This window comes from Antechinus flavipes, chromosome 3, assembly GCF_016432865.1.
Source record: "Antechinus flavipes isolate AdamAnt ecotype Samford, QLD, Australia chromosome 3, AdamAnt_v2, whole genome shotgun sequence".
In the NCBI taxonomy this organism is placed as follows: domain Eukaryota; kingdom Metazoa; phylum Chordata; class Mammalia; order Dasyuromorphia; family Dasyuridae; genus Antechinus; species Antechinus flavipes.
The window spans coordinates 59,684,684-59,708,539 of NC_067400.1; the positions used below are offsets into that span (position 1 = coordinate 59,684,684).

Consider the following 23,856-nt stretch of genomic DNA (forward strand, 5'->3'; position numbering starts at 1 on the left):
CATAGGAGCAAGCACACAACCCTGATTCACTCCACTGGTAACTGGAAAAGCATGAGAGCATTGTCCATTAACCAGAATCCATGCAATTGGGGAACTGGCATACATACTGATAAAGTTTCTCTAATCCTCAATAAGCCCTCATAACTTAAAGTTTCATAATTACCAATGATCAATTATTAAATCTTAACGGCCATTGCTCAATCCTTTTCATTCAACTTCTTGCTAGTCTTTGACACAGCTGATTATACCGATTTTTCTTGATAATACCTCTTAATTTTTCATAAAGCTGCTCTCTTCTGGTTCTTTTCTTACCTATTTGATCACTTTTTGCTTGATTTTCCTCCATGTCATAATCAGAAAAAGTTGGTATTTCCCCCACCCCCTCCAAAGTCTATCACAGGCCCTGTTCTCTTTCACTTGCAGATTATTTCATTAAGTTTGTGGGTTCAATTGTCATCTCTGGTGCAGATGATTCTCAGATCATTTTGGTCAATACTATCTTCTCTCAAATTCCAGTCTCACATTATCAACTGCTCTTGGGTATCTCAAACTCAATTTCCCATAGAACTCTCAAACTTGTTTAATCCACAACTCATTAGCTTTGTCCCAAGCCATCTACCAAAATTTGCTAGTGTTTTCAAGGACACCATCATTAAGTTCTAGTCACCCAGGCTAGCAGCCTCAGTGTCATTTTAGTTCCTCACTCACAGTTAGTCCATACATCCAAACAGTCAATAATCCTTGTCATTTCCACCTTTATAACAGCGCTACAAAAGGTCCCATTCTTTCCACTCATATAGCTGCCACCCTGGTGCATGCTCACATCTCAAAGCTTTTTACTAGTCTTCTTTCCTCAAATCCATGCTCCATTCATCTGTCAAATGATCATCCATAATAAAATGACTACAATTATATGTTAGTTTTGAATATTCTTTTTTTTCCCTAACTGCCAAAGAAACAAAATCCACATGATACTTTAAGGTCTAATATCAAAAAAATCACTCATTATTGAAGACAGACACGAGGAAAGAGGCAGTGTGATTAGTGATATCAATATGATTATTTTGCAAAATATAAGCCTCAAACAATGCTTGAAGTTTGAACTTCTTCAGTGGGCTTAAGGTCTTTATTTTCCCCTCTCCTATTTTTCCGAACTTCTCATCTCTGTTATATACTTCCAGTATCAAAAGCATAATAGTAGAGAAGTTATATAAGGTTTACAGAAAAAAATGATGGTCAAAAAATCTTTTTAAATTGATTTTGAACATTGATCATCATATATAAACTGTTTCCAATACTACCTCTCCAACTATTCTCACAATAATATGAGAAAAACAGAGGGTTGGGATGCTATTAGGAAGAAGATAATCATATTCAAAGTGTAACTAAAAAATGGATTATCCATTGATTAGAAAGCATAACAGTACTCTATTACCTTTGCAGATTAAAAAAAAAAAAAGGAATTAGGTCAATTACTAAGAGACTTTTAGAAATTTTAAAAACAAAACAAAAAATTCAATTCAATTAAAAAAACTTTCATACGTTGAAAATTATACATAAAACAAGCTTGTGCAGCAATCATCCATTCTGCTCTGGTTTCACAGAAGATGGCAATGTTAGTCTTTGGCTTCTGTCCCAATACCCGGAGGCCATTTCCAAAGTTAAAGGCTCGAACATAAACTTCTTCATAAGACATCCAATTGTAATCTCCAAGAATAACCTAGTAAGAAAAAAGTATAAATACACCATAATGTGTACTGTGTATTGGATCTGGAATAATTATGTAAAAGTTCAAATTAATCAGTAACTGCATTTACTTCCAATTCATTCAGCATGCTTTTTTATAATCTAAGGAAAATCTGGAAAAGTTAAATTGAATAAAAATCATTTCAGTTACTGGTCTTTATTAACTATGATCAGATTTTACTCTCATCTTCCCTTAAATTCCTTCTCTCAATTCTTTTACTCAATTTATTTCTGTAGTTCACTTTCAACTTTCCAAGTGTTGATATCAAGATACAAAACATTCAGTATTAAATGCTATGGTTTTACTAAGCAGACATCTCATTTTCTGAAAAATATTTTTTTTAATCTAGCAAAAGGAAAATCTAGCAAAAAGAGAATGAGAAGTGATCAAACAGGTAAGAGATGAACCAGAAGAGAGAAGAGAGGTAGTATCAAGAAAAAGTAGGGTAATCAGCTGTGTCAAAGACTAGCAAGAAGTTGAATGAAAAGGACTGAGTTCATAGTACCTTATAACTGTTTGTTTTAGCTTTAGGTGAGCAAGAAAAACAAACCTTTGCCAATTTGGACTTGGCTCTGCTCTGCTAACTCATCAAAAAAAAAAAAAAAAAATCCTTTCTTATATAAAACACTACTAGTATCTTCTCATGTGTTTCCTTCCTACACAGATGCTCTATAAATAGACTGATTTCCAAAGAAATGGTATATTCACATATATCAAACTCTCTTTTACAAATATTTGTTATATAAACTACTTCTCAAAACATATGAAGGAGGAAAAAAAAGAAAAAAATAGATCAAAAAAATCTGCATCGTAAGAGATTTAGGAAATTAATATTTAAAAAGAAAAGTTTTAGTTTAGGGGCAGCTAGTTGGTGTAGTAGAGCACCAGTCCGAAGTCAGTAGGACCCCGAGTTCAAATCTAGCCTCATTTTCTGTTGTGTGACCCTGGGCAAGTCACTTAACCCCAATTGCCTCAGCAAAAAAAAAAAAAAAAGAAAGAAAGAAAAGAAAAGGAAAGAAAAAGAAAAAGAAAAAAGAAAGGTTTTTGATGGGTTTTTTTAAATAGCTGATCCAAACTTTCATCTTTTTCAACATGCTAATGTAATGCTCTGCAGTGAAGTGCCAGGAAAGCTCCAGGAAGAGAGAAATGATCAGAATTTAACCAAAACCGTGTGAATAATGGATCATAGTTATTAAGATTAAAATTGTCAATTAATATAGGACATGGAGGGGGACGAGGATGGAAAGGGACAGAGAGAGAATTCTTTCTCTTATTTTTCCTACCTACACACAGGGAATCGGGGATAGATGTAATAAGCATATCTCACTGAATTATCTTTCCCTAAAAAAAATCCATGCATCTTAATGAAATTTCTGCTAAGGGCACTGCCACTATCCCTCCATCATCCAGGTTTGCAATCTCAATGTCATCTTCTAGTCCTTGCTTTCACTTGATCAACATATCCAAATATACTTCCCTCTCCACATCCTTTGCATCTACTTTAGTCTCTCCATTCATCATCACCTGAAATAGCCACTGACCAACTGCCACCAATAGGTGGAAAATTGCAGGAGTCTTTGAGCATCTTCCAACCATCCTGTCTCTGGACCAGACTGCTGCTCACAGGGAATACAAGACAGTTTCTGAAGCAATAAGGCATCCTAAGAGAGACAAGTGGAGGTGCGCACCAAAGTGGTCAAATCACTACCACTTTTACCATAACAAGACAATCAGAAGCCAAGAATAACAATGTTTCTAGCCCTGTGTCAAATGGCTCATTATCAAAACCTAATGATTTTACCAGTGGAAATGCCATTAAAGAAGAAATATTACCATCTGCATACACAGATATAAGTATATATATTTTATCCTGTGGTCTAAATAGCCTAGCTATAGTAACAATATTCAAAATAAAATTCATGGTTTCAATAGCTATGTGAAAACATTCCAAATCATTAATGTTTTTTAAAATGTAAATTAAGACAACTCTGAAGTTCCTTCCCATGCATAAGATGGTAAAATTGACACCTCTCCAATTTTCCTTAAAAAAAGGAAAATGACAAACGTTGGAGGGGCTGTAGGAAAATGATTATCTTAAGACAAATAATTTTGACATTTGCATGGGAGAAATAACTAAAATGATGAGGTCAGACTCAAGAGATGAAATGGAAAAAAATGAGCAAACTAACAAAAAAAGAACGTCACCTTAGAAAGTTATGAAAGTGACAACTCAAAACAAAGAAGTCAATACAGCTACATGCAAAGGCTCAAAGAAAAAATGTGAATTGTATATAAAGCCAAAAAGAATTCCTAGAGCTTGAAAAGGTCAGGCTAACAGATTTCGTTGTCTTGGTCTCCATACAGTGAATAGCCAGAGTTGCACAAAGCAGGTCTGCAGACACGTTTTAGAGATCAAAAAGCAGTTTAATTAATCATTTTCAGAGTAAGGAATATATTTTACAAGTGTAAATTCTCCTGGGTAATAAATCTCTTCCTGTTGCAGTAAAGTAGAATTTTAAACACAAATTCTAAGTGAGAAAGAAGAGAAGGTGGATTGCAATACAATTATTTTCTGGGTTTGAATGGTTTCCCATGGTAAGTCCACAGTAAAAAGAAACAATTCAAATTTCAGGGAGCCACAGGATAATACAGGATTTAGCAGTTTCTAAAACTGGAGGATTTGCAATGATATTTCAGAAGGCAAAAGAACAAGGATTACAACCAAGAATAACTTCCCCAGCAAAACTGAGTATAATCCTTAGAGGGACATTTAATGAAACAGAACATTTCATCATTACCAGGATAGTTAAAAAGAAGTTTATGTAGATACAGAGCATGGTTATAAGTTGACTATGAAAAGATGATTTCAAAAAAATTAAAATGTAGGAGAAAGAGGGATTCACTGGCAGAAGGGGAGAGGTAGGAAGAAAATTCTCTCACATAAAAGAGGCACACGATAAAGTGTTTTTTCAGTGGAAAAATGGGAAAGTGTGGAAGGGGGTATTGCAGGCAACATCTGAACCTTATGGGACTGTTCAAAGAGCATCTCATACTCAACTGGAAGTATAAAAATCTATTTTATCTTACAGAGAAATAGGAGAGGAAAGGGGAAAGGTGGGAAGAGAAGGTAAAGGCTCAGAACTAACAGAAGCAAAACAGGTTAGAAAAGGAAAATTGGGGAGAAGGAGGGTATATTAAAATTTAATGACAACAGTGAAAAGGATGAACTCATCCACAAAACAGAGAAATCGATTAAAAAACAGAATCCAACAATACGCTGTTTACAAGAAACACTTCAAACAGAAAACCACGCAAAGCAAATAGAGAAGATTAAAAAAAACAGAATCTGAAATATGTCTTTACAAGAAACTTGAAAGAAGAAATACACATATATATATACACAGTAAAAATAAGGGGTTAGAGCAGATATCATGGATTCTTTCAAGTTTCTTGTAAAGAAGAAATACACATATATATACACAGAGTAAAAATAAGGGGTTAGAGCAGAATCCATGATACTTCAGCTAAAGTTAAAAAAAAAAAAAAAAGGCAAGAATATCAACTATAATCTCAGATAAAGCTAAAGTAAAAATGACCTAATGATATAGTATCCAAAGTTAGATGAATTACAGAAGAAAATAAAACCATAAACAGTAAAATTATATAGGTGAAGGATCCTCAACTTTTCCCTTTCAGAAGTAGAACAAGAAGTTGAGGAGGGGAATAATTTTTGTTATATCTAACAAACCTGTGGAGAAAACTGAATGGGAATAGAAAGAAACAAGCCTTTTCTCAACTGTACTTAGCATCTTCATAAAAACTGACCATTGTTTCTCTGAGAAAAAGCTTCACAACAAATGCAGAAAAGCAGAAATGTTAAATGTACCCTTTTCAGATACCAATATAATAAAAATGAGTGGATCAAAAAACAAATCAATAGCATCACTGAAAAGAATGACAACAATGTTAATAAACAGTAAAAGCTGCAGCCAAAACAAAATACATATGAGAAATGCTAAATCTTTAAATGCTTCCATCAATAAAATGAAAACATGATGCAAGTAAAAAAGCTGGGGGAAAAAAATTAGAAATCCAATTAACCAAACTAGAAATCTTGAAAATTAAAAGTGATGAATAAAATTAAAAGAAATCGAACTAATAAATAAAATGAAGCTGTTTCAATGGGGTAGGGGGGAACAAAGCATAAACCACTGGTTAATCTGATTAAGAAAAAAACCAACAGTATCAAAAATGAAATTGGTCATATTTACCAATGAAAATGAAATTAAAGGAACTATTTTATCAAATTACATAAATCTAAGTGAAGTAGATAATTAAAATATCAATTACCCAGAATAAAAGGAGATGGTCTAGAATACTTAATGGTTCCATCTTAGATAAAGAAATTGAACAAGCTATCAATGCACTCTCTAAGAAAAAAAATTTCCCAAACCACATGGATTCACAAGTGAATTCTACCATTTCAATACTATATAAATTATTTGGGAAAAAATTAGGCAGAGTCCTACACCAAAATCCTTTTGTGATATAAATGTGGAAGAATTAAAACAGAGAAAGAAAACTATAAATCAATTTCCCTAAAGAACAATGATATAAAAATTTTAAAGTACAAGATAGCACAAAGATCATACACTTTATGAACACATGGGATTTAAACTAGGAATACACCATACCAATTAAAAAAAAAAAAAATGACTGACTAGATGTAGAAAAAAGCAAAAGACATAACATATAAAACTCATTCCTATTAAAAAGTACTAAAAAATTAGTAATAAAGAGATCTTTTCTTAAAATGAGAAGTAAAATCTATCTAAAACCATCAGCAAGTATTATTTATAACAAGAATAAATTAGAAACCTTTCCAATAAAACCAAATTTGAAGCAAGGTCCTCAGTATCAAAACTATCATTCAATATTGTACTAGAAATTCTAGCTGTATCAATGAGGAAAAAAAACTGAAGATATTACAACAAGCAATGAGGAAACAAAAGGATCACTTTTTGTAGAGAGATATGGATGGTATAGAATAAACCAAAAAAGTCCAGCAACAAGAAAATTCCGTTTAAAATAACTGCAGAACTATAAAACATATAGTCTACCTGCCAAGACACACCCAGGAACTAGTTGAACACAATTATGTAATACTTTTCAAACAAATAAAATCTGAAATAAACAAATTGAAAAATATAAATTGTTCATGGGTAGGACAAGTCAATATAATAAAAATGACTTCTATCTAATAATTATTCAGCTACATAACTAAATAGCAAAAAATTATTTTACAGAGCAAGGAAAAAAATTGTTCTGGAAGAACAAAAAGGTCAAAAATATCAAGAAAAAATATTTTTTTTAAATATGAAGGAAGGCAGCTTAACAGTACAGGTGTCAAATTTTATCAATAATCCTTCAAAACAATCTGATATTAAGAAAGAGTAGTGGATCACTGAAATACATTAGGTACATAAGAAACATTAATAAGTGACCATAGTAATCTAATATTTGATAAACCCAAGGATCCAAGTTTCTGGGGCAAGAATTTGACAAAAATTATTGGGAAAACAAAGCAGAAACTAGGTGTATACTAACATTTTGCACCCAATACCAAAAACAAGGTCAAAATGGGTACATGATTTTTAGACATAAGGAGTGATACCAAAGGCAAATTAGTATCGGATATTTTACCTGTCAGATTGATGGGATAAGGGAAGAATTTAGGACTAAACAAAAGGCAGAGAATATGTTAAAAATTTGTTATAAAATAGGATTATTTTGACTACATTGAAAGGGTTTTACACAAACAAAACCAATTCAGCCAAGTCAGGAGGTGAACAGAAAACTGGGGGGAGAGGAGAGACAGGAAGAGGGATAATTACAAGTTTTTCTAATAAGAGCCCTCTTTTGGGGGGAGTGGGGGGGGGGTAGAGGAGAGGGCAGCTAGGGGAAGCAGTAGATAGAGCACCAGCCCTAAGTCAGAAGGATCCGAGTTCAAATCTGGTTTCAGATACTTAACACTTCCCTAGCTGTGTGATCCTGGGCAAGTCACTTAACCACACAAAAAAATCTGCCATATAGCTCAAATTACTCGCAAATGAGGAAACACAATTTAGAATACCATTTTATTTTAACAATGTAGAAATGAATACAATAGTTAAGAAATAAAAGCTTACTGCTCTCTGCCCTATGACAGCACATCATCATCTTTTCCAGAGTTTACAAGAGCAAAATTATCAGGCTAACTAGAAATCCCTAAGAGTTCCACATTCCTGCTAACAAATTCATCCATCACTCAATTATTAAATCTTTATTAACTAAATATAGAGAATACAAAAAGATTCAAAAGACAATCTCTGCTCTGAAGTAGCTTACAATCTACTATGGGAGACAAAAAACAAATATATACAAAGCAAACTATAAACATAATTGGAAATAATTTTAACAGAGGAAAGGCAATAAAATTAAGAGGGGTTGGGAAAGGCTTCCTTCAGAAGATGGAATTTTAATTGGGACACCAGGGAGATCAATAGGTCTAGGGGAAGAGAAAAGAGTACTCTTAACCTTAGTGCCTAGAACCAAGAGACAGGAGTTTGGCTGAATAGGCCAAAATACCAGAATCATTTGATGGAAAAATATGTTTTGAGGACTAAGATTGAAAGGTAGGAGGGAATTATGATGGGTTACAAATGTCAATCAGAACATTTTGTATTTGGCTCCTCAAGACACTTCAAATACTAGAGCAATATCTAACAATTAGGGCCTATGGAGCCATCTTCCTTAGATAGTCAGAAGACTCCATATCTATAAGACCACTTACAGATTAGCTATAATCCACTTTGTGGTTGGAATCCAAACCCCAACATACTGGGTGAATGGCTAAGGTAAAGACATTAAAAAGGCACAAAAGGCTAGTCATTTTCTCTAGTTCTAAAATTTTCAAAACCTGCATAAGCAAAAGCATTCAGTTCTCATGGCCAACATATTTTATCTGCAGACTTATTAGAAAACAAAGACCTGCTTACCTTTTTAAAAATTTTTCCATTCGGCTGTACTTCATCTTCTTCAATTAGTACTTCACGTGTTCCCAGAAGCCTTTTCTCTTTAAATTTGATTTCTGCATACTTAAAAACTTTATCTAGCGTATCACATCCAGGATAGAGCACTGACGCCAAACCATATAAGCTATTAATAGAACGGTATGCTGCATTAGGCTGTCTATTTACAGGCTTTGCTTTAAGTTGATTGGATCTTGCTTGCCTTGATCCACATATAAGGTAAAATGGAATGTACGTTAAAATAGTGTAGACCAAAATTACAAAGTTTATTAAACATAAAAGAATAGGGTTGATATTCTGTTTTAGCTTCATTGTGGCTGTTGCTGAAGCTCCTGGGGTACTCATAACTGCTCACAAGTTAGAATAATGGACTTCAGGAAGAATCTAAAGGAAAAAAAAAAAAATAAGTTACTTTAATGGTTAGATCTTTTAAATATATTTTAAACAATTCTTTAATATCAATTAGGTGATTCAATGTATATTTTTAAACAAACATGCTGAGTCTCCATCCCAATTATCCTCTCTTCCTTTTGACTTTAATTATTGCATCAACCAACTAACCTGTGAATTACATATAAAAGCTCACTAATCTTGAGTAGAAAAGCCTCAGCACTCTAGAAAGTACTCATTTTCACAGAAAGCTATAAAAGAAAAAGTCCAAAGAAAGTCAGAGCTTTCAAATTCAGGATTTCCATTATTTAGAAACAAGAGTGGTTTAAAATTTTTTTTAATTTATTGTTAATATTGTTAATTCTTTCTTAATTTGTGGATTAGCAGGCATACTTTTATTTTGTTATTAAGAAAACTCTGGGGAGCAGGTAGATGGTATAGTAAATAGAGCAAGGACCCTGAAGACACAATTTCTAGCTGTGTGACCTTGGGCAAGTCACTTAAATCAGAAAATAATTTCCTCTTGGGGGAAAAATATCAAAGAAAAATCACTTGCAGAGTGATTAATTCTGTAGGTGATTAAGAGTAAGTTAGTAACAAAGCAATAAAATAACCAAAACTGAAGTTAGAAGTGGAAGTTGGGTTGAAGAACAAAGCTGATAGACTCTTGAATATTTTGGTGCAGTACTTTTGAATATTTTATCTCTGGACTAATCTGAAGACTATTTTAGGGAACATTTTTTTTTAATTAAAGCTTTTTATTTTCAAAACATATGCATGAACAATTTTTCAACATTAAGCCTTGCAAAACCTTTGTGTTCCAATTCTCCCCTTTTCCCCCATTCCCTTCCCTAAACAGCAAGTAATCCAATATGCATTAAACATGGTTAAAAAATAAATTTAATATATGCATACATATTTATGCAATTACCTTGCTGCACAAGAAAAATCAGATCTAAAGAGAAATAAAATGCAAGCAAAGAACAAAAAAGAATAAAAATGCTATGTTGTGATCTACACAATTCTCAACCTATCTTTTCACATGAACTTGATATGTCACATCTATGTTATTTTGTTCATGTATAATCAATATATTTAACATAGAATAATTCATGTTTCAGAAAGAATCCCACCAAAATTAGCTAACCTATTTTGGTCAATCTTTACATAAGTTACAAAGAACAAGATATCATGAAGATAAAAGTATAAGATCACCCATGCCCTCAAGAAACTTTGAATTTGGTTGGGGAAAAATTTCAAAGTAATACATATGAAGAGTTATAAATTCATAAAAAAGAAAAATGGTAGTCAGGAAAGGGTTCCTCAGAGGAAGACCTTGAATTTAGCCTTAAATAATAGGCAAAAAGGTGGAACAAGGAGGAGACAATGCAATGAATCCTCCTTAAAAGTTTGCATAGAGGAAATCCAACTAGCTAGTTTCAATAGAGCTTACATAGCACACATCTTGTATTCAAGAACAGTCTTGAAATGAAACAGAATAACTAGAATAGTGGCAAAATGGAAGTATCTGCATGAAAGAATAATGATTTTGGCCATTATCCTGAAGAAATTGAGAAGCCACGAATTGATCTATTCATTTTAAGAAACAACCAGAAAAGATATATATTATATACTCAGCAAAGTTTCATTTTCTGCAAGAAAGCTTAGGAAAAGAAAAGGATGACTTTACTATCTGGCTGGGTTTTGAATCCTAATAGGATTTCGTCTTTTTTTCCAATAAAATAGTTCTATACTAGAGATCTATCTATATAAATAGCTTTAAAGAATAAAGATTAGAAAAAGGAAACTTCCAAGAATATTTGAAAGCGTTACCAAATAGAAGAAAGAGAGCAAACTGGATTGCATTTGGAAAATTGTAAATCCCTTTTGGTGGCACCTAGGTTTTTTGTTTGTTTGTTTGTTTGTTTGTTTTTAAATAAATTTCCCCTTTTTTAACACATTTTTTTCAATGAAGCTATATTTCAACTCATGGAATAGCACAATTTCTAAGCAATCAAAATTATGTCATCTAAAAGTCATGAAGAGAAGTATGGTAGACAGACAACAGCAAACTACAAATCCTACTTATAACTGGAAAAAAAAAAAGTAAGCTGTGTAGATATTGAAAAGCAAGGAATAAAAGATAGATGCACAGACTGAGTGCATTAGGAACTGGGTGGATTCCCAAGTGGAGATTTGTTAAGACAATATACATAACAACCATAAACAATGAGATAGTATTTATGTGTGAGTTACAATATGTATTGCTGGAGGGAATGCACATATCCCTGTAAATATGGCAGAAATTACAGTGGTACTATAAACGACATTTTTTTTTACACCCTCTGTGTAAAGAGTAAAGAGGAGCAGCTAGGTGATTTAGTAGAGTAGCAGCAGTCCTATAATCAAGAGGACCTGAGTTTAAATCTGACCTCAGACACTTAGTACTTCCTAGTTGTGGAACCCTGGGCAAGTCACTTAAACCCAATTGCCTCAGCAAAAAAAAAACAACAACAACAAAGAGTAAAGATGGTCTTGTAGTCACTTCAAACATCAGTATAAACATCAAAATTACAAGATGATTCAGGCATAATAAAGAAAACCAACAGAGAGACAGTGGAATGAATCATCAAAAGAATTACCTCATAGCTAATGTAAGACAGTATGGATATTAATAGTATTTATATACTATAATAATTATGCTTATTATTGTCTTATTCTGTATTCTATAACTAGATTTAAGCAAGAATGGTATATAGTTATGGTAACAAAGCACTTAATATGTCATTTGATTTTCACCATCTTATAAGAAAAGGGGACTATATGTGGATAGAGTACTGACTGAGTCAAGAGGACAGAGCTCAAATTCAACATCAGACACTTAAACACTAACTAGCTGTGTGATCCTGGGCACTTGTAAATTAGTAACACAAAATAGTAAAGTTGACAAGTAAGCCAAGTTAAAGTTGGTTAAAATCAGGTAATCCCTTTCTTCAGATTTCACTTTCAATGTTTCTTTTACTACTACACAGAGCTACCTTTCTACAAATATTCAATACGGGAGATTAATTTAGATAAACACTAATTTTTAAAATACTCAATGCATACCTATTCTAAGTTTATATTTTTTGTTCAAATTCTTTAAAGAGCTTTGTGACTATTCCTCTTTAGACTGAAGGGGAAAATATATTTGTGGAAATAAAGAATAAAGCATATATCAATTCATATATCGTAAAATATCAGGCTCTAGGAAAAAAAATAAATTGTGGTGTTTTTAACAGCTTAATCACTTCAAAGTAAATAATTTCCAATTTTTCAAAATGGTAACAATCGCACAGTAAATTGAAAATCCTCCAATTCCTCCTACACGTAAGTTCATTTCTCAAAAAATTGAAACTAAGACCCTAGGAAATTCCTATCCCCCAAAAATAACGCGTCGAAAACATCTCAGACGCTCGGTTTGACTCAGTACAAAGTAAGGCACGTTTATTTCACGCTAGGACACGAGTGGAGCGGCGGCGACAAAGAGCCAGTAAACTCACACGTCGGAAGAGCGTAACGGACACATGTTGGCCAGCCTCTCCACGGCATCGGCCGTCCCCACGGCGGGGGCTCCGGGGGCTCCGGCTCCGGCCAGGGCCCCCACCCGCCCGCCACCCGCATCACAGGCATCACACATGGGACCGAACGCTCAGCGCAGGTTCCAAATCAGCCCCAGGAGGCAGGCGAAGCTCAAGTGTTTGAGAGGGGGATTTGGGAAGGGAAGGGCTGGGGAAAGTGGGTTGAGGAAAGGAGGTGTTGGGAAAGACTGAGAGGATAGAGAAAGAGAGGGGGAAGAGAAATAAGGGAGGAGAAGGAAAGAGGCAAAGGGGAAAAGGAAGAGGAGGGCAAAAGAGAAAAAAGAAAGAGGAAAGGGAAGAGAGAAGCGGAAAGGAAAAGAGAAGGGGGAGGGGGAAGGGAAAAAGGAAGAGAAAGGGGAGGGAAAAAAGAGGGGAAAGGGGAGGGGAAAAAAGAGGGGAAAGGGGAGGGAAAGACGAGAATAAAGGGGAGGGAAACAGGAGGGGAAGGGGAAGGACAGAGAGGCCTCAGAGCTCAACAAAGCCCGTGGCCCCGCCCCTCGCCCCACCCCGCGCCCGTAGCTTTAATGACGTAGGCGGAGGGGGCAGGGGTTTCCCTAAAGGCACTCCGAAGGGGCGGGGGTGGACCGCTAGATGATGGCGCCGTAGTCCACAGATCCAGATCCATCTGTTTCCCCTTCCCTTCCCTCCCAGGCCACAGACGTACAAATTCCACGTGACAAAGCTAAATCAATTGCAGTCTTAAGAATTTGGCCTGGAAGCAAGTGGCATTACTGATGAAAAACCAATCCGTATAATTTTCATTGTGAGGAACACTCTGAAAGCCTTGTCTAGTGAACTGAAAGGTGCTTCAGATAATAGTATGTCGGAGTTGGAGTAACTTGTCATCCCCAAATCTCAGGCCAAAAAAAAGTGCTAAAAGCAATTTGTGAGGGCATTTTCGTTTTCGTTTTATGCCGGTCCTAATAATACAGTTTCAGACATGCTGAGAGCTCCCAAAGAGCTCTGTACACGATTTGAAATTTATAAGATTAAAAGAGCTGTTGCCTGGGGCACCGAGAGGGCATTTTGGCTTATCCAAATGGTATATGGCAGAAGCAGGACTTTCATCCAGGACTTACTAACTCCTGAAGCTCTGGCTGTCCCTCTGGCCTCAACACTGCATTTTGTAGCTAGCTAGCATAAAAGCAGGGAATAGACGGAATCTCCGAATCCAAATACAACTTCTTCCTTTTACTGTAATCTGGCAAAGTCAAATGATGTCGTTAAGATCATTGTTTTATCATTTAATTCAAAGCCAAGTCTTATAATCCCAAATTGGATGTTTCTTTTTGCCCCGCAGTATACCAACAAAAAATTCTTTATGGATATATAGGGCTCCATTAAAAAAAAAAAAAAGGTGTTAATAGCCTCTTTTGAAATAAAAAGAAAACAATTCATATCATATTAATCTAAAATAGAAAACTAAATATTTAAGAAGTTGTAGGCCTCATCAGCCTGAAGTGGAAAACAGCCATCCCTGTGAATCGAAGTTTTGGTAAAAAATTATTTTAGTGGTAATTCTTTTGCTCAATCAGAATATATTTTCTTTACTGCTTTTCAGGACTCAAAGGATAATAAAAGTACACAGGTTTGGTCAGGTAGAATTGATTAATATGAAACATTTAATTAGCTTAATTCTCCGCTCTATCTTCCTGTCTTGCAAAATGAACAGCAAGTTATCTATGTATCTAATAATCTACATTATTTTTAAGTGTCTCAAATATATATTAATAATCTTCAGCAGGGTTTCTTTAATGGCTGGAAGGCAGAATAAATAGAATGACAGGTCAGGGTTCAAATCTGGCCTCAGACTAGCTATGTGACTGGGCAAGGCACTTAACTCTCAGTTTAGTTTAACTCACGTGTAAAATGAGCTGGAAAGAGATGGAAATTCATTCCAATATCTTCCCAAGAAAACTTCCAAATGGGATCACTAAGAATTAGACAAGATTTAACAAATATGGTGATTTTGAAAACAACGTGGTTCTTTGGGAAAAAATAGTTCCTTTGTCTAGAAGAGAACAATTAGCCAAACTGATTAAACAAATCAGTATGCAAAAATATAATTCCACTTGGAAATATAGGTGAAATAAAAAACAAGGAACCACTAAAACAATAAAAATGTAACCACTCAAATATGGAAGTGCTGACAACTAGAACCAACATCTGTAAGAAGACTTGTGCCAAGGCACTTTACATTTCTCATTTAATTTCTTACAACAACCCTATTATCTCCATTTTACAATTTAGAAAAACAAAAGCAAACAGAGCTTAGGTGACTGGCCTAAGGTCACAAAACTTGTATCTGAGGTCTGGTAATACGTTAATATAAGAATAGTAAATCTAAAATTAAAAAATACTAAAGGAATGGTGGGACAATGGCAGAATAAGACAAGAAACTACCTGGCTCTCTGAAATAATTTAAAATAGTACCTTAAAAGTAAATTTTAGAGCAGCAGAATGAATTAAGTTAATTTACTGGAGCAGCTAGGTGGCAGAGTGGATAGAACTCTGGAAGACCTGACTTCAGACATTTGACATTTGACACTTACTAGCTGTGTGACACAGGGCAAGTAAGTCACTTAAAATAACAATGATAATGATTAATTAATTAAGTTATTTAAACCAAGGCAACTTGGGAGAACTCTCAGAAAAAATCTGACCTTCCCCGGTGATAATCTGGCAGATACTGCCTGCCAAATCAAAAACTTGCAAGCTCTGCTGACAGCTGTATAAGCCTTATTTTACCACGAATTTTCACAGTTTGGGGATCCAATAGCTGTTCAGAAGAAGACTGCGGGAACCCTCTGCTGGTTCTGGTTAAGACGCCAGACATGCTGACCAGACCCAGTTTATGAGAGTTGCATACAACCCGTTTAGTGTGGTTCCAGGCTCAGAGGCCCCACTGGTTGTGATCATTTACAAGAGAGCAGAGTCCCTGGTTTGGGCAGAGGAGTGGGCTTGGCGCCATCTTAATAACCACAAGAAGGGAATAGGAGTGGTCATAGCTGAGGAAGAAGACTACCTGAGGTTCCTTAGTTTATAAATTCAAACCAGGGTATGAACTGGAGGAGTAGTGACAACACCTGGCCTCAGATTATAAACAATGGAAGAACTAAGAAGTCAAAGGCCACCATTTAGAGCCCAGAACACAACAGCATGAAAAATCTATAAGCCTGAGATATTATCCCCTACCCATGAGCAAAACCTGACTCTTGACATATAGTTAACAGCCAAGAAATGGGATATTTAAAAAGAATGAGTAAAAAAAAACAGAGAAAGAACCAACCATAGATACCTACTATATAGAAGCTCTGGGTTCACAATCAGAAGACAAAATAGCTTCTTGTAAAGCTTCAAAGAGAAATGTAAAATGGTAACAAGTCAAGAAGAATTATTTATATCTATTTCTCTCTCTCTCTGATATACATATAAATATATAAAATCACAATTATATCACCAGCAAAACTAATAGTTTAAAGGAAAATATATCTCAAACTGGTGTAAATTGTGTCCCCCTTTAACCTTTGGGGGGGGCCATTCCTGAATCTCTCCCAGCCTCTGGGAGGGACCACACCCGTTCCTGATAAGTAATCTCATTCAATTGGAAATCTCGGCCTGGGACATGGTCAACATTCTTTTGAGTGGCTCAAACTCCCACTTAAGTAATCTCATTCAATTTTGGATTGAATTGAAGCCCCAAGCCTCAAAAGGCTAATAAAAGGAGATTCTGAACCCCAAATCTTTGCATAAGTCCTAAAAGGATTTTGCCCAATTTTGAAGATATTTTCTTCTCAGTGTTAACTCACCCTGGCCAATTTCCTAATCAGGAACTCTTTGCCTTTCTGGACTTGGCCCACTGATGAAGATATTTTCTTCTCAGTATAAATGCACCTTTGCTAATTCTCAAACAGGACCTGCCCACTAAGTAAGCTTTTTTCTTAGTGCAAATAAATCCCCTTTTGCCACACAGACTTTGGGTATGCAGAGGGGATCTCTTACCCTAAATTCTCACATCTCATCAAAGCTACCCAATCTCATATATATGAAAGTGTAAGATTTATAATATTGGACTTAATGTCTTCTTTAATGAGTGATGAAGGGAGTAAAGAAGAGAGACTTTGGAATTCAAATTAAAATTGAATTAAAAAAAAAAAAGATTTATGACACAAATTCCCAAAACTTGGGGGGGAAAGCAATCAAATACCTCATTAGACAAGTATAATCATAATTTTGAAAAAAGGCAGAAAGGAAAAGATACTATGATGACACAAACATTTTAAATAAATACAAGAAATACAAGCAACATATGGGACAGTAACCCTTACTCAAATTAAAATCAGAGACTTTCAAGCTAAAAAGCAAAAATGGATTTATTATGATCTTGGAGAATGGACAACTCCCAACAGACAAGGTGTCAGCAGAGGAGTGAAAAGCACAAACTGCAAACACAGGATTATATAGATCCTAAAGCAGAAGCCCCCTCCTTCCTTCCCTCTCCTGATCTTTTCTCCCACTCAATGGGGATTTCTAATTTATCCAGAGACTATATATGGACTCAAGAACACACTTTACCATAATAGGTATTTAAATGCTAATAAAACCTGGAGGAGTAAGATGGGAGGGAAATGTTTATCTAAGATAATCGGAACACCTGAAGCTTTTAACTATAGCTCAACTTATCATAGCAAAGTCTCAAGTCACACTTAGGGGATAGGTAAAGGCCACCTTCTTACCCAGGATGTTCAAGTTTCTTCCATTCAGCAATATATTAAATAATCCACTATTTCTAAATTGGATGTATACCACAGATCAAACATTAGAATAATCAACATAATTAATCATGTTAAAAATAAACTACATAGTATTAGTCAAAGGAGGCATAAAGTACTTGATAATAATGCAATACTCATTTAAGTTAAAAGCCCTAAAGTACATCATAAAAGAGTCTTTTAAAAATATATTAAAAATTATAGATTAAAAATTATTCACAATGGAAAAAACTAGATCTTTTCCACTCTAAATGTAAAGATGTAAAGTAGAATTCCCCCTCCTATCACCACTATTACTCGATAAAGTTGCAAAAATATTACATATTTATGTAATATTTACAGATTTATATATAATAATAATTACATAAAGAGAAGTAGAAATAAGAAAAAAATCAAAAACATTAACAATTAAACTCTTTCATTTGCAGAGATTGATTATATCCTTAAAAAACTCCCAAGAAACCAAGGGAATTTTGTAAGATAATTAACAGAGTTTTCAAATTAAGAGGATATTAAATAAAGCCACAAAAATTATGGGCACTTCTACAAAAACTTATAAAAAATTATATAGAAATCCTAATCAAAATAATGGCAAAAAGCATAAAACATTTCTTAGTCATTATGCCAAAACATGTAAGACTTACAATTACAAAGCATTCTGTACAGAAATTAAGATAAATTCTGGATTGTTATCATTATTCCTAAATGATTCAACCAATATCTATATACTTAATTTACCTACTATACTGTTATGCCAATAAAACTAGCAAGAGTATACTAAAAAAGAGCTTAACAGAAAATGAAATTGCTATTAAACAAAAGACTGAAAAGCTCATAGCAAATATTTAAGTAAAAACATTAAGTAAAAAAAAAAAATAAGTAAAAAGGAAAGGGAAATAATATCTTCAAAGTTTTAAATTATTTTAAAATGATAAATGAGCTAAACTTTCAGATATTGGTTAAAAAAACAGAAAAGTTCAACAATAAAACAAACTAAATCCAGAGTTCGACATACTTGAGGAAGATTTCTTATTTGAGCAGCAAAGAGTAGTTTAAGATCAGCATTCTATACTATATATCAAACGTTCCAAACAGAATTTCAAAATAAACATATGTAGTCAAATCATTTTAAAATGCTGCAAGAAACTGAAAATACCTTTACAGAATTCTAACCAAATAAAATATAAAAGAGAGCAAGATAAAATAGACAAATTTTGATTATATGAAGTTGAAAATGTTATTTTTTAAAAATCAATATAGCTAGCATAAAGAAAAATTATGGGTAATTTAACAAAGTCTTCACATCAAACATCTCCAAAAAAGTTGGATATCTATGATGAATCTCTGTTGTGACCAAAAGTTGCAATTCCAAGTAGATAAAGGAGAAATACATGATTCTCCAAAAAAATAATTGTAATCTGTTAATAGCCTTATGTAAAGAGTATTTTCAAGTAACTAAGAGAACTCTATATATCAGCTCTAAATTTTCTTCTCACGTCCAGCAAAATAAGATGACTAAAGACAAAAATAGCTAGTGTTGGAGAAGTTATGAAAGGTAACAATTGCTGGAACTGTGAACTGGTCCAATTATTATGAAAAATGATTTAACAGTAGATGGTTCCACCACTACTCATTTGGTCCAGGGAGAGGAAGAATAGGTAAAGAAATTCATAGATATATACACACACCCACATGAAAATTCTCTTAAGATGCACTATTTTTGATAATAAAGAATAAAAAAACAAAAGAGCAGACATATAAGAGAACAATGAAACATTATTGTACCATTATAAGACAACTAAAAGCAATTCAGAGAAACAAGGACTAATATGAACTGATGATAAAAGTAAAGTAGAATCAATTACACAATACAAGAAATATAACAATGTAAACAAAATATAATAAAATGAAACAACACTTTGTAATTCTAATCACCAAGTTTAACCCCAGAGAATCAAAGAATCTGAGAGCTAGAAAATCTTAGGAGCCAGCTAGTCCAATTGATATACAGTATAAATAAAATAAGGAAATGTACCTCCCTCCTTTTCTCTTGGAGAAACAAAGGACATGGCTATAAAATATTATGTACAAGGATATAAAATACTGTACACAAATGTGTCACAATGAAAGAGCAAGCATATATTTAGATATGGCTGAGTAAAAACAAAAGATCAATAAATCTTTTTTTTTTTTTAAATCTTATTAAGGATTTCAAAATCTAGTTAGGACAAGAGAAAAGTTAAGACGTGGTTTTAGGAAGTCAGATACACAAGTAACTATGATGTAAGGAAGATATCACAAATACAAAGGAGAAATTTGAGAAAAAAATTTCAGCTTTTTTTGGGGGGGAGGAAATGGGGGAGTGGTGATTTGGGTTTCAAGAAAGGCCCCATTAAAAAAAGGCTGAATCTTTAAAAAAAAAAAAAAAAAAAAAAGTCTTTTCCAACTAGTAAAGATGAACAGCAAGGTAAGCTACACAGCTAAGACTGGAGAAAAGAAGGCAGCAGGAAGAGAAACCAACCATAATCCAAATTGGCTACAATGTAAAAGGGAACAGTATGAGATAATGCTGAAAAGCTAAAGTTGTGTGGAAGGTCATGAATATCTACACAAAATTTACATTTTATATTAAACGATCAGAGCCCATAATAGAGATGAAAAAGGATTTAGAAATCCATCAAAATTCTTGTTTGACAAGACAAGTCCCAGAGAAAAGGGATTTGTCCAAGATCACAGCAATATCAGTGGCTCAGCTGGTTATAAGGAAACCCAATCTCCTGACTTCTAGTTGTCTTAACTAGCCAGAAAAATTATAAATATATCAAGGACAGATATCATTTTATAACTCCCATTCCCAGCAGTGCTATATGTGAATACAGATGTGTGTGTGTGTGTATATAGATTATATATATATGAATATTTATATATGTGCATAAACTTGTGAGTGCACATGTGCATGCACATGTATACATTTACTTACACACACACACACACACACACACACACACACACACATCCAGCACTGCTGGAAACAGGTTGTAAAATAGCCATTCACATCCACACATATATAGGCAAAGTGATAAATCTGTTGAAATTGCTGAACTGAAGTGTAAGTGATTTTGATGAGGTCATACAGCACAGTCAGTAGCACATTTAGGGGGAAAAAGCCCAGGTTTCCTAACTTCTCATCCAGTTTTTTTTTTTCCTCTCTGCTACCTGAGTAGGATGATTAAAAGGCTTATTAGTCTTAGCATTTTAAAAAGTCCATAAGAATTTCAAAAAGTGTCTTTGGGTTCTAGTTCTGCAGAGAAAAGAATTAAAAGAAAAGGTTGCTGCTGCCTCTAGAGGGTAGCAGTGATACACCAAAGGAAACAGCCAGCCTTCTACTTTGTACTAACCAGCCAAAAAAAAACACCCTTTGGGTATAGCAAGTCCCAAGAATCTCATACTGGGAACTCTAGTTCTCTCCTATATAGAGGCATCCTTACCGTGAGATGGCTAACTAGGTTTCCTGTAATCAATCTTACTAACTTTACATTTAATCACATCGACAAACAGGCTTCATATTAATGGAAAGAGTTATCCCTGTATAGGCAAATCAGACCTCTGCCCATCATAATCATGACTCAACCCAAGGCCCAATTTTCCTCCTCATCCACCAACCAACTCTCTCATAAATGGAAAAGAAATCAAATCAGTATCACTGAGTGGCTGCCAAAACATACACTGCTGGTAAGGCTATTCCTCTTAAATTACCTTCAGCCCACTTATTTTGCCTATACTCAATTTTTGCAATTTCTCCATTAGAATGTGAGACTCTTAGGGGCAGTTCTTGGTGGCAGGGATTGCTTCAGTGCTTTTTTGTATCTTTAGCTGTTGGCACATAGTTAAATACTTAAAAAACACTTGTTGACTGGCCACTACGGGATTCTTCATCCCTTCACCTGATTCTGCTATGTTCCTTCCCTCCAACTTTTTTCTCTTTCGGGACCTCTAAAATCCTTATTCTTTTGATAACTTTCCATTCATTTTTGACTTCTTTAGATCATGCCATCTTCTTGTACTCTCCTGGATCTCCATCACTCCCGATGCTTCCTAGCCATTCTTTTAGGCTGCATATAGGCCTCCAAGTAATACTCTGGGACATAAGGAATGGATGTCTTTCTTCTTCTTTACTCCCATTTCTAGACCTTCTTTCTAATACCAACACTACCCATCACCTTGTCCAGACTGTTTCCTGCTATATACCAACTAACAAGACATACTCCCTCCTTCCTTTTTCAAGCCTGACACTTGGTTCCTAAACTTCTTCACGTCAACCCTTGCTTTCATTGCTGAGGACTTCAATATACATCTTGATGTCCCCTTAGTTCAGTCCCCAAAACCATAACCTCTTCATCTTCCATGATTTCATCTGCTTTCCAAACTTATTTTTCAATATCCCAACGTCAAGTTACTGTGTCTTTTTCCAAGCATGCCTCCTATCCTCTATGCTCCTATTCAAGCTATATAATAAAATCATACAAACTTGGTATTAGTTTATCACATCTTTTTCCAATTCTCAAATGGGCTCACATTTGTCTCAACATCCCACAAAAATGATCCAAACTTTTTCTTTCTATGAGTCACATATACTAGTGCCTCCCCACACCCTTCAGCATTAAAAGACTATGCCTCATACTTTTCCAATTGGGTTACATCCATTATAACCATAACCACCAATCTCTCTTAGCTCTGGCATTTGGGAGAGATCATTTGAGAATTGACTCCCTGAAAGCCATTACTAAAAAAAGAATCTATACTTAATATTTCAATATTTCTTCAAAGAGCAGAATTACCACTTGTCAGAGAGGTAAGGATACTTCTTTTCTGATATAGATTGATGTAGATGGCCACTGAGTTCCTCAAAGTCAGAAATCCAATGATTCTATAATTTTGAGTTTTAAGATTAGCACCTTCAGATTCACAAACAGAAAGCATCTAGATTTCAGGTTTTTAGACTTTCCCTTTGATAACCTGTTATTAGATTTTCTTCAATAAATGTTCTGACCCTAACAATCTTTTACACATCAAAAGTTCAATTAATACATTATTGTATTAGCTAATGTACATTACCTAATTTAAGAAGTATATAAATTATGTCTACTTGCTGATTTGTTAAAATTATTTGGTTCTTATGACAAGAAAGAAAGAGTGGATGAAGAGAAATCTAAGGATTTTTGTTCCCAGAGCTTGACAAAAGCACTCTTTTTCTTCTGATACTATCAAACTATCATCCAATCAAGCAACAGAAATCTGAGAATCTACAATCAAAATTATTTATTTCACTTTTTATTGACACAATAACTGACTCATCACCTCATAAACTGGCTCATCCCAAAAGAAGACATTTCTCAGAACCCATTTAAAGGATTAGAACCCATAACAAGCAGCCCCACCCTAACATTACTTACCTACAGTTTTTGCTTAATTAAATCCCCAATATTTGCATTCCCTATTTGCAATGCATTGTTTTCTCTATAAAGATCTATAATTTGTATATACATATAAATTTGTGTATTATATAATTTATGCCTATGGATATAAAATATATTTAACAATTATAATTCAGATTTTGACTGCTCAGGAACAAATCTTCTATTTATAAAAATCAGTACAAAGAAAATGCCCCAAGGACATTATTTTCCTTGAGACTTCACAAAACTAGTCAACAATGTTAGGTCAAGTATGTGCTTGTTTGTACCTTTGTATGCATTTATTGTTTATAATTTACTCTCTAATGTATATTATCCTATTAAATCACATGTTCTTAACCTAGAATCTATTAACTTTCAATATAACTGATTTTCTTTGTAATCCTATGTATTTCATTTTATCCATTTAAAAACCTTACACTGAGAAGGGATCTATAAACCTCAGGACTACACAAATACTTAAGAAGCATGGTATTAAACACCTAAGTTCAATGAGAAAAAGATCCTGTTTTACATGATTTTTAAATTCATTGTACCAAGAAAAAAATTCTTGCTTTGAATGAAGTTTATTTATAAATAAAATTTTATGTGTAAATTATTATTATATAAATTATTATTATTTATATATACAAATTTATAAATAAAACTTATTGAATGAAGTATTCATTCAATAAATGTTTATAAATTATCCAGGAATCAAATTATGTAAACATTTATTAAGGGCCTACTATGTTATTTACAGGCAAACTAAGTGGTATAGTTTAGATGCAGTGCAACTCACTA

At 34.0% G+C, this 23,856-nt stretch overlaps 1 protein-coding gene across 4 annotated transcripts in view; it reads right to left on the reverse strand.

Annotated features, from left to right (window-relative positions):
- ACSL3 (acyl-CoA synthetase long chain family member 3) overlaps positions 1 to 23,856 on the reverse strand; it is a 66,759-nt gene that overhangs the window by 29,419 nt on the left and 13,484 nt on the right. For 2 of the 4 annotated variants that reach the window (XM_051983459.1, XM_051983460.1), the window contains exons 2-3: positions 8,785 to 9,201; positions 1,543 to 1,720 (exon numbers count right to left, since the gene is read on the reverse strand). In XM_051983459.1, coding sequence (XP_051839419.1) covers positions 1,543 to 1,720; positions 8,785 to 9,162 — 556 coding nt within the window. In that variant the 5' untranslated portion in view covers positions 9,163 to 9,201. Of the gene's footprint in view, positions 1 to 1,542; positions 1,721 to 8,784; positions 9,202 to 12,749; positions 13,295 to 23,856 lie in introns of those variants that run through there. The other 2 variants (XM_051983458.1, XM_051983461.1) reach the window with 2 other exon arrangements.